The sequence below is a fragment of the Drosophila teissieri genome, chromosome 3R (genome assembly GCF_016746235.2).
Source record: "Drosophila teissieri strain GT53w chromosome 3R, Prin_Dtei_1.1, whole genome shotgun sequence".
Lineage (NCBI taxonomy): Eukaryota > Metazoa > Arthropoda > Insecta > Diptera > Drosophilidae > Drosophila > Drosophila teissieri.
This window is the reverse complement of record NC_053032.1, coordinates 11,142,677-11,158,395: the sequence shown is the minus strand read 5'-3', so window position 1 is coordinate 11,158,395 and position 15,719 is coordinate 11,142,677. Positions and strand designations below refer to the sequence as shown.

Below are 15,719 nucleotides of genomic sequence, written 5' to 3'. Positions count from 1 at the left end.
TGTATTTAAAGTAATAAAAGTAAAAAGTAAAGTAATAAAGAAATTCAAAATTATAACGCTCGGATTTTAAACAACTTTCATTCACGTTTAATTTTCTAACTTCATCAAATTTGACTATTTCGAGTAAATAACCATAAAAATATAAACAAGAAATTTGGAAAACAAAAAACGTCCTAGCAATCAAAAGTAAATCGAAGCTGCCAGAAGCAGTACCGTAGTTTGGAGCACCGTTCGGCGATGAATTCCTTACTTTCGTCATCGAGATACAGTTCTATTATAATGTTGTCGCAGAACTGCGCGACCTGCCGCTCCACGTCATTACAGTCTAGGGTGGTGCGATTGACCACGGCCCACTTGTCCGTGTTTAGGCCCGGGTTCTGCGACTCCAGTAACGCGAAGATCACACACAGCGACTTGCTCGGGCTGACCAGCGGCAGGACGAACGTCGTCCTCAGAAGGCCGAAGAACTCGATGAAGGGCTGGCAGGAGTGCGGCGGGCACATACCATCGACGGCTGAGATGACCCATTGGGCGGTTTCCTCATCCTCGCAGACCACTAACATGCTGGAGTCGAATGTCTGCGTTGAAGCACACTCACTGAAATTGAGTTCGCTAACGCTCGCTCCACTCTCCTCGAATAGAGAATGGAAGTGGTCCATCAGGGCAACGGTGTCCACACCGTCCGCATCCGGAGTCTGGTTTGTTATTACCAGACCGTAGCGCCGGTTCTCGGGCATTGTGTTCGCATACGGCGGCCGGGTATCCCTCTTTCTGCAATTCTTCGGCATGCAGCAGTCCTTTTTTCTATTCTTACACTCCACCAGTTGTTGCTCCACTGCGCTGCTGCTGCTGGTGGTCGGCTCCGACTTGCACGCCATTATTTGCATCTTGGAACCAAAAATGGAAGCCATGCTTCCGGGTGGCTTGTCAGAGAGCAGATTTTGCTGCGGAATCACTTTGACCACGTTCGTAAGGTTGCTCCTAATCCTGTGAACAGAAATGTCGAGTACAGCTATCATTTTGTAGTTATTACCTATACCTTTTAGCGGCAGACTCCTCATCGGAGGCGCTCACCCGCCTCTTTCGCGCTTCCGAGCTGGCGCTCGTACTGGCGGATTCAAAGCTGGTGTTCGTCTTGTTTGACGCGCTCGATGCAGAGGAATCCTGAGAGTCGGACGCCTCGCAGAAATGAGGTAGCCTGTCGACGGGCAGGAGCATCGAGCTCTTGGGCAAGTTAAGAAAGTCTTGTTGGCTCTTTCCTTCAGGAATAGTATAGAACTGAAGGAAGCCCACGAATGATTTCTCGTGATATAGCGAAAAGGCTGTGCCATTAAGCGACGTCGTCGGGGAAGTGGAATCGCTTTTGTCTTGGACGCGGAGCAGATTGGTAATATATTCCTCGTTTTCGAGAGACTTATGGAAGCTCTGTACGTTCAGGCGAGCCAATGGAAGACCCACCTTCACCTCCAGTTTTTGTTTCAATTCACCGATGGTCGCATTGTTCTTGAGCTCGAACATTTCCGGCTTCTATATGGGATTGATAAATAAAAATGTATTATTTATTTATAACAGCACGATCCAAAAATATGTATGTGTGTGTGCTTATGAAAACTGCTCAATGTTGCAAAATAATTGAATGCATACCAAGCTTGTATTTCCATCGGCATCAAATTTCACTTTGACGAACATTTTATGTAAGAGATTAAAATTTGAATTAACAATTGTTTAAATAACAAAATAAGTTGGTTTCCAATTGGAATACTCAAGACTTCACTGCGCTGATGCGCTTTTTTTATTGGAGAATATGTAGAACCGTTTCAAAAAAGCTTTTGTTTTACTGTAAGTCTGGTACTTAAAGGCACTGGCTATTTAGAGATTGGTTTACGATTTGTATGAACAATAAACCAGTAATACATGTATTTAAGTTCTTACTTTGCCCTCGTCCTTGCAGTACTTCGATTCAATGTTAGCGACTACAAACACCATTTTGTTGTTAAAGATTTTCTATGAAATAACACGTTCGGATTTTGAATTGATTTGGAATTGACCCTAGAAAACAGGCACTCTACAACACTGGTTTTGCGGCATTTCTGTTTACGAATCGGGTGGAAAGCGAAACTGAGTGTTTGTCGAATGAAAAGAAATGAAATAACCTATTGAGATGGCGGGCAAACGTGTTTTGGTCATCGATAATGGATCCTACGAGTGCCGGGTGGGGTGGAGCGACTCCAAAGAGCCGGAGCTGCGCTTTCGCAATGTGCTGACCAAGCCGCGCAAGGATCGCAAAAAGGAAGCAGCTACTCAGCACATCTCCTCCGAAGGATCGTCCTCGCAGGCGGCGGTGGAGCAATCTGCCGAGATTCAGGTGGGCAACGATATCACCAATATCGAGGCAGTGCGTGCGCATCTGAAGAGTCCGTTCGAGCGGAATGTGATAACCAACTGGAATCACCAGGAGCAGATCTTCGACTACATATTTACCAAGATGGGATTCGAGGGACAGGATAAGATCGACCATCCAATCATCCTCACAGAGGCGCTGGCCAACCCCAACTTCTGCCGCCAGCAGATGAACGAACTGCTCTTCGAGTGCTACGGCATTCCGTCTGTATCCTACGGCATTGATGCGCTCTACAGCTGGAAACACCATCAGCAAAAGCAGAAGAAGGTCAGAGGTACTTTTAATTTTTTACTTCAAACTAATACGAGAATTCCCTCAGATATCCGATGCCCTGATTATTTCCTTTGGCTACAGCACCACCCACGTCATTCCCGTGTTAGATGGCAAACTCCAGCTGGAGCATGTGCGTCGCCTGAATGTAGGTGGCTACCACATTATCACGTACCTATTCCGGCTCATGCAAATGAAGTATCCCGTCCATCTGAATGCCATCACCATCAGTCGAATGGAGAAACTGGTCCATGAGCACTGCCACATTGCTGTGGATTACAGGGAGGAGCTGATGCAATGGGCCCAGATGGACTACTACGATGAGCACATAATGAAGATTCAACTGCCATACAATGCGGTTACCGCCACTAATGCCATGCTCACCGCTGAGCAGAAGCAGGAGAAGCGCCGCGAACTAGCCCATCGTCTATTGGAAATCAAGAATCGCCGCGAGCGGGAGAAACTTCGCGAGGATGAGCAGCAGTTATTCGTCTACAACAAGCTGAGACAACTGTACGAGCAGAAAAAGCTGGAAAAGTTTGAGCGAGCCTTGCAGCAACAGCAGATTGGTACTTTGGAGGACTTGGATTCGCTCATTGCCACCATAAAGTCGCGTATTAAGCGTGCGCAGGATAGGGCTCAGAGTGCCCCACGTCCCAGCAAGCAGCAGGAGAAGCTGGACAAGATGCCGAAACCTCCAGAGGGAGTGTCCCAGGCGGACTGGTTGGCTGAACTCCATGACAAGCGGGAGAAAATACTCGGGCGCAAGCAGGCCCGCCAGCAGCAGCGCTCCGAGCAGGCCAAGCGGCACACCCATGCGGCGCAAGAGCGGATGCGAATCATTTCATCACTGGCCAAAAACGAGAAGCGACGCAAGGCGAATGGCGAGGAGGAGGATGATGGCTTTGGGATGAACGACAATGACTGGGACGTGTACAAACGGATCAATCGCTACAACGACGACAGCGACTCTGATGCAGATAACGAAAAATTACTGCAGTTCGATAAGATCCTACATCACTATGATGCCAACTTCGACGGCAATTCTAATGTTCCGGCACAGAGTGCCGCCGAAAACTACCAGCTGCACTTTGGGGTGGAGAACATACGCGTGCCGGAGGTCTTGTTCCAGCCCAGCATGATTGGCTGCTCAGAGGCAGGCCTAGCTGAACTAATAGCATTTGTGCTGAAGCTATTTTCCGCTGATGAGCAGCAGCGCCTGGTAGAGCACGTGTACCTAACCGGCGGCTGTGCCCAGTTCAGGGGCCTCAAGGAGCGACTGATCAAGGAGCTGATGGAAATGCGACCGTTCCAGTCAAAGTTCGCCATCTACGAGTCGGATGAGCCAACTTTAAGCGCCTGGCTGGGAGCATGTGTGCACGCAGGAGCGCCCAACTTTGGGCAGACACTGACCACTCGCCAGGACCACCAGGAACATGGCAGAGAGTTCTTTCGGGAGCACACGGCTAGCAATCTTTTTTATCCTACACCAAAAGATTAACATTTATTTGAAAGCACCGAAAAATATATGTAGACGCTTAAAACAGAAGCTCGGTAACATCATTGCCGAAAAGTAGGTTCCAGGACTTGGGCACTGTAAGTTTAAAACTGCCATCGCCTCCGTTACGCAGCTGAAGGAAGTCTTCACAGAGTTCGTTAAGTTCCCGGACAATCAGAGAAGCGTCTGTGGAGTTGTCGCCCTCGAGGAGATAACGGAATAACAGCATGACGGGCACCTTCTGCTCATCGAAGGCTTTGAACAGCTGCAGGGCATTGCCGCCGCCGTAGATGGCATCGCCTTTGTGCTCCTTCCACTTGATCAGCTCCTCGTTGCCCAGTTGGGCGGCATGAGCTTCCTTGAAATTGTCGCTGGCGCGGTAAGCCCACGGCGACTCCTCAATCACTCGTTTCTCGAAGCCGAAACTGCCGCTTAGGATGACTACACGTCGAGCGCCCTTGAGGATCTCCACTAGCTCCTTCTGGAAATGACCGGTGTGGCGGGCAACCCACGGCGCCCGGAATTGCACCACCAGAAGTTTGTCCTCCACGCCCTCGTACAATTCGCATGAGGAGACCTTCTCTTTGGGCTCGTGCTGATAGGCGGAGGGTCCGTAGACCGGAATCAGAGCTGGATGTGTGATGGATCCGATTCGTCGGAGTTTCTTGGACGCAATCAACAGGTCACAGGCCAACTGCGCCGCGTTTCCCACGCAAATGCTTGGTATGATCACTGTGTGCTCTGCCACGTCCAGAGTGGAACGCTTGTCCTTCAGAAACAACATACTAGGGGGAAATCTCTTGGTGTCCGGAAAGAGTTGGAGATGTTAATTCAAGTCAAGTCAAAAATATGAAAGTAATGATTCCAGTGTTGGTGTGTTTACCAAGTGGCACTAGGTGGCAACTCTGGGGAGGAGCTTGATTAAAGCGCGGTTAAAAAATCAAAAAGCAAATCTTTAATGTTTAAGATAAGCTAATCTTATTTATGTTTAGGACATATTTATGACTGCTGTCTACTTTACAATTCGTACGAATTGATAAGTCGAGGCCAAGCTAATTTTCAAAAAGTAGTGTTTTATACAAAATTTTAATAAAACTAATTTGCTATTCATTTTATTATGTATAGGGCTTTCGTTACTAACCTGGAAAAATGTGTTGTTTTTAAGCACACATTTATCGATAGCCGGCCGCAGACGTTTTGCAGCACTGTTTTTTATTTTTGCTTTGACAAACCAAATGTTTTGTTTCCCGGCGTAACTATGTCGAATTCCGTGAATATTTCAGTGGAAACGACTTGCGAGAACCAGATACGTGAGATTGGCTACGATGGCACCGAGTTGTATCAGCCGTATGTGTTTTCGCGCCAGCAAGTTCTCTTCTTACAAATTTATTGGGCTCTGTGTTTTTTCTCCTTAGGCCGCCGACTTTGTCCGAAAGTCTGGCGAAATGTGCGGCACGCATAGATTTCAGCAAGACGTCGCTGGACGACCTCAAGAAGGAGGAGAAGACGGCGGCGGCGGCCGCCGACGAGGACAAGGACGCCACACAGTTCCAAGAGAGCCTGTGGCCCTGGGATGCGGTGCGCAACAAGCTGAAGGATGCGCTCACGGAGATATGTGTGCTTTCCGATGTGATCTCCATCGCCAAGGATAAGCGCTATCTGGTGCTTGATCCCCTGCTGGAGGAGGCTGACGACACCAAGCCCATTGTGCAGGTGTACAGCCGCAAGAAAGCCATCTCACAGGCAGCCCAAGTGCTCCTCGGTGGCGCTGAACGGCTGCGGAACGCCCACAGTGAGCAGCGCAACCGAAATGTCTCAGATTTCCACATAGAGCTACTGCGCCTGCGACAGAACTGGCGCCTGAAGAAGGTGTCCAATGCGATTATCGGGGATCTCAGCTACCGCACAGCGGGCTCCAAGTTTGGCATGAGCGGCACCTTTGAGGTGACCAAAGCTGAAGAGACCGGGGATGAGGACACCGCCAGCTCATCCAACAGCAGTAGTAGCACCTCCGGCAACAATGGCATGCAACTTAAAGCCAGCTCCGCATTGCGAGTAATTGTACCAGCAGAGTTGCAGGGAGTTGCCTACATTAAGGTGATTACACAGAAGGATCAGGAGGACTTGTGCACCGCCCAGGTTAATCTGATGGGCCACGGACCCAATATAACAGCCCAGGTGGGAGTCTGGCAGAAGACGCTGGAGTTCGCCCAGAATGTGCTCTTTTGCAAGGAGCTATTCGCCCAGTTGGCACGTGAAGCTATCCAACTGCAGGCACCAATTCCACATGTGGTAATCGGGAACCAAATTCGCGCCACCCTGCTGCCTAACATCCAACTTATTATCTCGTTGTGTCACTCAACCACCTTCGATTCCAGTCAGCCGGCGCCAATTAACGATCATGACCATGTTCTGGAACACTCGCTACATCAGCTTCTGCGCGAGGTGCACTACAAGAACTCACACCATCCCTTTCCCCATCCGGCCAGTGCTCCATTGGGACCAACTAAGAAACGCATGCTTGCCGGTCCGATGGCAGCGGATCGGGAAACGTTATTGGACATGACCAAGTCGCAGACCATACTCGAACAGATCATAGCCCAGGCGCAGCACATTTTCATGCGCAAGCGAACGCAATACGTGCTTGATACGCTGGCCAGGGACGTAAAGGACCCGCAGATTGTGTCGCATTGGAACGCCATGAACAGTCCCACCATGTCGTGTGTGAAGATCAACATTGTAACGCACGGATACGATGCCATTGGACGCACCTCACTGGTGATCCACGTCAAGGAGCGGTCTCTTAAATGCATTTGTCGGGATGGACGCGTTATGCGTCTATCCTACGAGCCGCAGGAACTTCGCGACCTGATCCTCTGCCAGATCAACTCTCACCAGATCTCTTGCCTTATCAGCCTAGCCCGCTGTATGGCCTGGACTGTGCTGTCGAATAGCAACCACTTGGGAGTCGGGAAGGTGGAACCTCTGGGCAATGCCAGTTCGTGCCTTCTGGCCTCTCCCAATAGCGATCGCATGATTGCCGTTCAGATTCGCTGCGATCCCCAGATAGATGTTAAGGTTTATATAGCGAGAAGTCCACGACAGGATTTCTTCCCAAGTCCACTTGTACCGGAAAAGCTGTGGGAGAATCTGGGAGGCACTTTCAAGGAGGTAAGTACATTATTGGAAAACAGGCCATGAAAGGGGATTTACAAGTTTCTTAATTTTTCTAGGTGCGGTTCGACAAAATCGAGGGCAAGAGCTTTCTCAACAAAATGGAGTTTCTGATGGCTTCACTGACCAGCAACTCATCCTGAAAAACCTTCACTTGAATCCACTAGTACATAAATCGATTTAGAACTCTGTTTTAGGAATTAATTAAAGTAAAAAGAGTTGTATTTAAATTTACATACAAGACTTCTGTGTTTCGACATACTGCTATTGTATTGTTTAGATGTAATCTCTTGAGGTGCTTTCAGTTCAGTGCATCAGGCTGTAGCTGACGTTGTTCTTCCACAGGCGTGGCTGGTAGTTCACAGACTCCGGCGACATATTTCGCTGCTGCATGATGGTAAAGGTGTCCTCCAGGCTAACCACATTCGCCCGATTGGTACTCTGCGGAGAACAGTTTGTGATCTCCGTACTCAGATTACTTTCTGCCAAACCGAACTCACCCAGCGCTCCAGGTCGCAGAAGCTGATGTTGTAGTTCTGGCCGCGTGGCTGCAGTGTCAGCGCCTCCATCTGCATCTGATCTCCCAGTGGTTGGGCCAGGCGCAGATAAAGCCCCCGGTTGGTGGAAAATAGGACGGGTACTCGCTTGGCCGGTGCTGATCCCGCGCCCGTTCCGGCACCTGGGATCTGCCGGTAGGTCGGGCAATGATTGAGCGTGGACACCGCCTCCTCCGGCATCTGTGCGTCACTGCCACCGCCTCCCACACCTCCAACTGTCCGCATCAGACCCATGCAAGTGTAAAAACAGGACGCCACCTTGCCGCATTTATGGGATTAGTGGCCGTACTCGATTTTCTGATCTCGCGAGCAGACCTCGGATGGACTTCGCTTGATTTGCATTGTTCCACACTCCTGAACCTATCGATTTTGTGCAGCGCCAAGCCTAACGTCAACACGCTCCCAGTGTCCAGTGAGTGTGTGTATTAGCCCCATCCATTTGTATGGGCCGCAATCGAACGGCCGGTTGCCCTGACAACCAATACCACATACCAATACCCCGTTCCCTGACCGAATGGCCGGTGGTGTTCATTCATTAGCCATGTGCGTGTGTCGGACCAATTGTCTCAGCCAGAGCCAGATAGGCAGATAGCCAGCCGGCCACACGCGTTTTCTGCAAAATTGTTCAATTAATGCCAGCGGGAAGAGAAATCTCTTTGATGATGTATGCCATCAGCAGATTGGGTCCAACTGGTGGTGTTGTGATTGCAAATAGCAGACTATTATGGAATACGAAATGAATGTTGTGACTTCATCAACGGATTAGAAATAGTTCTGATCATTAGGATCACCAGCATTGCTTCTATTACTTTGAATATCTTCCTGAGTTCATATTGAATATTCTCTGTGTTGAAATGTTTGTATCTTTGGAATAGCTATTTTGATCACTAGGATTAGAGCGTCCATTCCAAAACCGCAAAAAATATAAAACACTTCTATTACTTTACTTTTTACAAATATTGTTTTAAAACTTTATTTCATTTTTATATTATATTGTTGTTGTTTTGTTTGTGTTGTGTACTTGTAAATTGTATAATTAACACTAAAATACTTATTTAAACATATTCCATATTCAATCGGTTTTTGTATTCCCTTCATTTTTTTTCGATTTTTCAGTGTTACTTTTTGCCATTTTTTTGTTTTTGTTATTTGTGGTTGGGGCGACTTATACCTTTTGTTTACTTATTCCGCTCCATTACACTTATATATTTTGTTTGTGGTTTATATAGATCCAGCAATTGAAACGCTCAAACCCAAAGCGTTAGTAAATAAATTTAACTTAGCCACTATTTAAGTTTTTCGCTTCTCGCATCATCGATGCGGCATTCCATACTATAATTTAGATATAATTCATGCAGCACATACTATAAATTTCTCCACTCCGCGCTCTCAATCGTCTTATAAATTCCGACAAATTAAACATATACAATATTTAAAATAGACTTTTACATTTTTCTTGTTGAATTAATTTATCAATTGATTTGTGTGTTGTGTGTGGTTTGTGGTGTGTGTGTGTGTCAATGTGGGCGTGTTTGCTCTAAAGAAATTAATTTCTTTATGCGGATTCCTTTTGATTTGTTTATGTTGCTGGGCTTATAGATTAGCTTCGATTCTAATGCTACTGTACGGGTACGGGTTGGTTGGTTGGTTGGGTTCTCTATGAATGCTAAATGTGCTGCTGTATCGCTGAAAGGATGCTAGCACAGACATATACAGTGTGTATATTAGATTTATTTATATATTATGCACTTTACGACTTTTGTTTGTACAGCATTCAAGTTAAGTGTGATATTTTGAAGTAAACTTTTCATTAGGGTATGTTTCTACAATTGTCGCTGCTTCTGCTGCCTTTACGAAATATATAATATATACTTTATATGCATATTAAACAGCTAAATCTTATAGTTATGCGCGTAGCTATTTTGCAATAAATTAGTGCATACAATAGGCTACATCTGTATCTGTTTCTGTTCTGTCTATATATAATGTTTACATATAGCTAGCTTTTCATATAATTTTCATTCGCTGCCCTAATGCACACACAATGCCGTGAGGAAATCGAAACGAGTGCAAACTGTTGCCGCTCTCCAAAGTGAGGAAAATCGTACATATCGTGTTATATCTCATCTCATACAAGTGGTATTGCTCGCCGTTGGAAGGAACTTAAATAACGATTTACATATTAGTTGTTTGGTTAAAATACATAAATACATACAAACGCATACGACAAATGGGAGAGACAAAAAGACACAAAACAATACAACAAATACGTTTTGAACGAGCAACCAAACAAACACAGACGGCAGACTGAATAGAAGCGTAAGGAAACGATCACAAAGTGCCGAGTTTACAATTTGTACAATGAGAATTGAAAACGAATAAAATTTGGGCCAAGCGAAACGATCTAGACATTGCCCATTCTGCAAAATGGAGCGCAGTTCAAGATGAGTGCATGTGAATGAGTGTGGTTACAGACTATCCATATACAAGTCCAATAATGCTAACTATATACTCAACTAGGTATTATGCATATCATTATAATTATTCCATTCATATGCATGCTTTCGATTTGCTGCCTTGCTTAAAAACAATTGATCTGCGATCTGCGAATATGTAGTCTGTATCTGTTTTCTATATAAGCAAGTGAATGGGTATAATTAGGGGACAGGCGAATGGATCTTGGGAGTTGCAGTAAGGTGAGTGCTTGCAACAACTAAACTAAACACAAGGCTCACTAAACTTGTTGCATACATGTTTAACATTACTTTAAGCATACAGTCGAACGTCTATAAGGCGAACATGGTTTTAGTCCGACTTACAGAAGCTCGGCCGCATTTGTTTGTTCATTACGATTACTGTTTTTGTTGCTTGGTTTTGTTTTCTTTACTTTTCAGTATTATCTCAAGTTTTGCCGGAAAACACTTCTATTCTGACCGCCACTGCCCTGCGGCCTCCTCCTGAGTTTCAGTGCCATTTTACGAGTTAAATTTTCGATCGAAAACTAAAGTTAAGCATAGAATACAACAACGAAACGAACTAATCTAAAATCAACAGCGAGAAATCCAGGACTAAGGGCAGTGGCAGTGGCAACAGAAAGCTTCTGCGCCCGTTTGATCCTTTCACAATTTTACATTTGCTGCTTTAGTCTATTATATTTAAGGGCTTTGCTTTATCTTTTTTTGTTTCGCTTTTTCTATTTCTCATACATGCGTTAAATGTTAATTACTTTATGCTTATGTATCAAGGATTTCTACTACCGCGTTCTTATTTGCCGTGTGTTGTGGTGTTGCGTGTGGTCTTCGCCTTCAGAAATTGTTGTTGCCATTGCTGAGCAGATTGGAGGCGGCGGCCCCAAGAGCAGCAGCCGCAATGGAAGCGGCCGAGGAGCTGCCCGCCGCCGATCCGTTGGACGCCGCAGCCGCCACCACAGCTGCCACAGCGGCTGCCACCGTGTTGAGATGCTGCTGATGCTGCTGCTGCTGTTGCTGGTGATGTTGTTATGGCATGAAGTAGTCCGGATGATCTGTGTCTTTTTCGAACCGCTTGGCCTCCTCGTGCATGCTCTCCTTGATTTTGAGAATGGCCGCCGATTCCGTTTGATCGTTCTCGCCGGGTCCGCCGAATCCGCCCAGATTGTAATCACCCATACCGCTGCCAGAGTCTTCGCGCGGCGTCCCAGGTCCTCCGTTTGCCGGCGAGTTTTTCATGCCATCCAAACCGGACCCGTCGGGTCCACCGCCGCCATTAAGTACGGGGCCCATTGAATTTGGCCCGCCGCCCATCGGCCCCATTCCGCCGGGACCTCCTCCTCCACCGCCGCCATCCGGCCCTCCGCCCATCGGGAACTCGGGTTTCATCAGGGCGTACATGCTGTCGCCGGGTCCGCCCACTGGTCCGCCTTGTGTGTTATCCTGCGGCGACGGCATTATGGGCGTTCCCGGTCCCGGCGGTCCATTCGAACCGGGTCCATAGTTTCCTGGCGATGATGACGAGTACGCATTCAGTGGCGCCGAAGCGTTCGGCTGCCATTGCGGCGGTCTTCCGCCCGCTCCGCCCATGCCCATGGGCGGCATTCCTCCGGGTCCCGGTGCTGGGCCGCGCATCCCACCTGGTCCGCCGTAGCCCATCGGTCCCATGCCGCCAGGACCACGGGGCGGATTCATGCGCGGATTCATCGGTCCCATCCCTCCGCCCGGCCGTGTCGGATCCATGCTGTTGGGCATCATGGGCTGGCCGGGAGGTCCATTGAATTCATTGCCCATGCCTTGCATACGCACGCCGGGCCGCGGTCCACCCGGGTATCGGGGTCCGCCCATGAACGGTGGCTGGCCTGGCATCATTTGCGACGGCGGCGGCTGCGGACTGGAGGCGTGCGTCGGTGGCGATGGTCGCATCGTCGAGTTCGGGAAAAAATTCGGGCCCATTGGTCCGCCGGGACCCATTGGACCGCCATCGCCGCCGGGCGGCATTTGTCCCAGGGGACTGGGCGCTGGTCCGCCAGCATTGTGGGGTCCTCCGGGTCCAATTCCGTTCACTCCGTAGCCGGAGCTAACAAAGCCGTAGTCGTGGAAGGCCTTGGCCTCCGAGCTGTGATCGCACTGATCCCGGCGCTCTGGCGCCGCACAGTACAGGTCCCAGAAGACGCACCACCAGGTGTGCAGGAATCCCGGCGGTTCGCCCAGCGTTATGTTCTTCTCCCATCGGATCTCCGAGAGGAATGTCTGTGCCGCTTTCTGGGCTCCAACGTGCAGCAGATACTCGTACACGTACAGGGCCAACTTTTCGCGGGCCTGGGCGTCCGATGGAACCGCCGATGTCTTTGATTTGCCGTACATTTTTGTTTGTGTGATGTTGGTTGTTGGCTGTAGTTGCGCTTTGTTGTTGTTGCGCTGCTGATGATGTTGTTGCTATTGTTGCGCTGGGTAAGGTGGTTGTCTGATTTCGGAGTTTGGGTTTTCTCGCCTCTCTTTCGTCGCTAGTTCGCTTTTTGTCTACCGACTTCGAGCGTATTTAAATTTTTATACTTTTTTTATGTACTTTTCGAGGCTCTTGCTGTCTCCTCCTCTTCGGTTGTTTCAGCTTCAGCTTCTTCGTCGTCGACGTCTTCTTCTTTCCTTTAGCGGCTGCTGCTACTGCTGTGCTGTTGTTGTTTTTTAATTGGCCGCGCTTTGGCTCACGCAGCCGTTCTCCGCCGCTCTATTACTTCCACCATTTTTAATAAAATATATATTTCTGCGAATGGGGAACGAAACGCACCGTGGTGTGCCTTTACTTTTCAGATTTTAGTTAATAAACTTTTTAGCGCGCTCTCGCCGTACGTGTGTGCGTGTGTATGTCGCCACTTCTTCGTTTTACCGTTTATTTTTTTCAGGTATTTTTTTGCCTGATTGTTGCTGCTTCTTCTTGCACAACCACTAAAAACAGAAAAAGAAGAGCAGAGGGAGAGAGAAAAAGAGAGCATGAGTGAGAGCGAGCGAGAGTTCGTGTGTATGTGTGTTGCAAATTTTCGTGAGCCTGTGTGAAGTGCGGTCTGTTCGTGTATTTGTGTCAGTGTGTGCGACCGTACTTGCGTGAGTGCGAGAGAGGGAGCGCGCGCATTGTCGACAAAACGGCACAAGTGCCACACTAACCGTCAAAACTTTTGTACCACCTTGAATATTTCGTCAAAAAGTTTAACCTAAACCAAACTGAAAATTGATAAACTTGGCGTTATTATTTTATTTTATTTTATTTAAAACATACGACCAATTGGAGCCGAAGTGCACCACAACTACTCAAGTTAAAAGGGAAATTCAGAACGTCTTTATTAGCTTTTAACTTATAAGACCTAGTTTCTTTTATTTAAATTAAAAATACAACCTTTATACAACAATTATTAAGTTGCTAAGCTAGGGGATACAATTTTAAAACCCTTTAAATTTAGTACCTTATTTTAAAGTTCAATCGTTCTACAAGTTTTTACTGGTTTCTTATGAAAATTTAGGCTAAGGTTTAAGTACCTTGTATACATATATGTATGGAAGGTAACAACTCTGTCTATTTGGTGGAATACTTTTGCAATCCACTTTGGTGGATTCCCTCCTTCCTCGTTCCGCACAGGTGAGTGAGGGGTAGACAGTGATGCTCTTGGCCTCTCGGCTTAGTACACATTGTACACAGGTAGGTTGCTACCTAAAAGCCTAAAGGCCAGCGGGCAGCGTAGTCCGCCTGTCAGTCAAACAGACATTCAAATCAGAACTCGTCTCCGGAGACTACGGAAAGGGGCCCCCAAAATATTGGAGGCACTGTGCGGGAGCGAGCGGGTGCAAGTGGGGTTGGGTGGGTGGTTGGTTGAGTGACAACCCGGAGAGACAGGGCGCGTGGCGATAAGGTCAATTGGCTCTGCGGACAGGTGCATCAGTTACTAGGCACTATCGGCTATCCAATGGCTGGGAAAACTGTACGACTGATTTGAATGCGGTCGACGGCGAACTCAACTCAACTAGCGAATGTACACAGAGAGCGAAAACTATGGGCTGTCAGCTGTTATCATTTAAAACAGAAGGTGTTATCGGAATCTATTATGAAACCAGGTGGCGAAACTATTCCAGTGCCCAAACCTGTGATCATCGAAGCCCAAGGGCTGAGTACCTAAACTTGCAGTGACTACAAAAAATACCGGTCCATCTCTCCCTCTCTTTCGGGCTCTGCCCGCGAGCTCTGCTGGCGTCGCTGTCGGCATGTACAACAATAACAAAAAATATGAGTAAAATCTACATTAGTGCCGATATTGCTGCATTGTTGTTGTCTAGTTGAAGACGTCATCAAATTGGGTACGCGGGTTTTCTCTCGCACGTTCTACTTTTTGCCACACACTCTCGCACACATTACACGCACGCACACTCGAACGCGCAGCTTCACAGATGGCCGTTTGTTGATATTGTTGCTGCTGTTGCATACGCACCTTTGTTGTTTACTGTTGGCTTTGGCTATGTGTCGTATTGTGAACGCCCTAATACTTTTAATACTATTATTTTGGCGAGTGTCGTGTGCTGCTGATTGCAATTTTATCACAAAATCAACAAGAAACACAAACACACCATTCGAGAGGCTGCTGCTGCTGCGCTCGCGAAAGAGAGTAGAGAGAGGCAGAGAGAGCGGGAGCGAGTGAGAGAGCGGCAGGGCGAGAGGGAGGAGCGATAGCGAGAATACGGAATTTTATTACAATCATTGATTTTTCGTATTCGTATTTGTATTAGCGGCTCCCCGGCTCTTCACATGTATTGCGCACATACATATAATTATTTATTATTAAACCGCGCGCAATTTTACTTCGTTTTTTATTATTAGCTTTTGCACCAATTCTCTTGTATTTATATGTGTGTGTGTTTATTCGTTTTGCATGATTGTGTGTATGTATATGTTCGTGTGTTTTTAATTTCTTTTCTAAACACACTTTTTTGCCTGCCGCCGCTGTGTTGTTGCTGCTGCTGCTTTAATTTTTGCAAGTTTTCTCTTCACATGCCTTTCATTCGCCGTACGCTTTGTCCGTGTATTCGACGATTGCTTTTACTGCCTGTTCGGCTGCTGCTTCTTCTTCCACTAAAAATCGGCTCTTTTTTGCCTGTACGAAATTTTCACAGAGTGCTATTGCGTTGAAATGCATTTTAAATTGATGTCATTTCGAAAGCAAACACAACGTTCACATTTTCACTTTGAGTTTAAATAATTTTTAGTTTGGTTAAATCGTTTAAACACGGCAATATCGTATAAATATTTTTACTGCTACAAGTTGCGTCGTCGTCGTCTTCGTCTCGTTCGAGTGTGACCGTTTGCCGAG

The 15,719-nt window shown here is 47.2% G+C and overlaps 6 protein-coding genes across 7 annotated transcripts; 2 read left to right on the top strand and 4 right to left on the bottom strand.

The window, feature by feature from the left end:
- Positions 1-64: 64 nt before the first annotated feature.
- On the bottom strand, positions 65-2,088 carry LOC122618773. 2 transcript variants are annotated; one of them, XM_043795328.1, is made up of 3 exons: positions 1,933-2,088; positions 1,040-1,527; positions 65-987 (listed from the first exon to the last, which is right to left on the bottom strand). In XM_043795328.1, the coding sequence occupies exons 1-3, from the start codon at positions 1,984-1,986 to the stop codon at positions 174-176; spliced, it is 1,356 nt and encodes a 451-aa protein (XP_043651263.1). In that variant the 5' UTR covers positions 1,987-2,088; the 3' UTR covers positions 65-173. The 2 variants fall into 2 exon arrangements, with proteins under 2 accessions (XP_043651263.1, XP_043651264.1); XM_043795329.1 differs by lacking the exon at positions 1,933-2,088 and adding an exon at positions 1,645-1,793.
- LOC122618772 (actin-related protein 5) lies at positions 2,079-4,220 on the top strand. The gene is made up of 2 exons (XM_043795327.1): positions 2,079-2,668; positions 2,721-4,220. Exons 1-2 carry the CDS (start codon positions 2,162-2,164, stop codon positions 4,170-4,172), a joined length of 1,959 nt encoding a protein of 652 aa, XP_043651262.1. The 5' UTR covers positions 2,079-2,161; the 3' UTR covers positions 4,173-4,220.
- Positions 4,147-5,187, bottom strand: LOC122621180 (proteasome assembly chaperone 2). The gene is made up of 2 exons (XM_043798958.1): positions 5,053-5,187; positions 4,147-4,968 (listed from the first exon to the last, which is right to left on the bottom strand). Exon 2 carries the CDS (start codon positions 4,951-4,953, stop codon positions 4,210-4,212), a length of 744 nt encoding a protein of 247 aa, XP_043654893.1. The 5' UTR covers positions 4,954-4,968; positions 5,053-5,187; the 3' UTR covers positions 4,147-4,209.
- Positions 5,188-5,346: 159 nt separating this feature from the next.
- Positions 5,347-7,547, top strand: LOC122620336 (mediator of RNA polymerase II transcription subunit 17). Its single transcript, XM_043797755.1, has 3 exons — positions 5,347-5,516; positions 5,585-7,340; positions 7,403-7,547. Exons 1-3 carry the CDS (start codon positions 5,428-5,430, stop codon positions 7,484-7,486), a joined length of 1,929 nt encoding a protein of 642 aa, XP_043653690.1. The 5' UTR covers positions 5,347-5,427; the 3' UTR covers positions 7,487-7,547.
- A 28-nt stretch (positions 7,548-7,575) lies between these two features.
- LOC122620337 lies at positions 7,576-8,241 on the bottom strand. Its single transcript, XM_043797756.1, has 2 exons — positions 7,844-8,241; positions 7,576-7,784 (listed from the first exon to the last, which is right to left on the bottom strand). The coding sequence occupies exons 1-2, from the start codon at positions 8,132-8,134 to the stop codon at positions 7,650-7,652; spliced, it is 426 nt and encodes a 141-aa protein (XP_043653691.1). The 5' UTR covers positions 8,135-8,241; the 3' UTR covers positions 7,576-7,649.
- Positions 8,242-9,611: 1,370 nt separating this feature from the next.
- LOC122620171 (single-stranded DNA-binding protein 2) lies at positions 9,612-15,707 on the bottom strand. The gene is made up of 2 exons (XM_043797504.1): positions 14,844-15,707; positions 9,612-13,314 (listed from the first exon to the last, which is right to left on the bottom strand). The coding sequence occupies exon 2, from the start codon at positions 12,733-12,735 to the stop codon at positions 11,398-11,400; it is 1,338 nt and encodes a 445-aa protein (XP_043653439.1). The 5' UTR covers positions 12,736-13,314; positions 14,844-15,707; the 3' UTR covers positions 9,612-11,397.
- Positions 15,708-15,719: the final 12 nt, after the last annotated feature.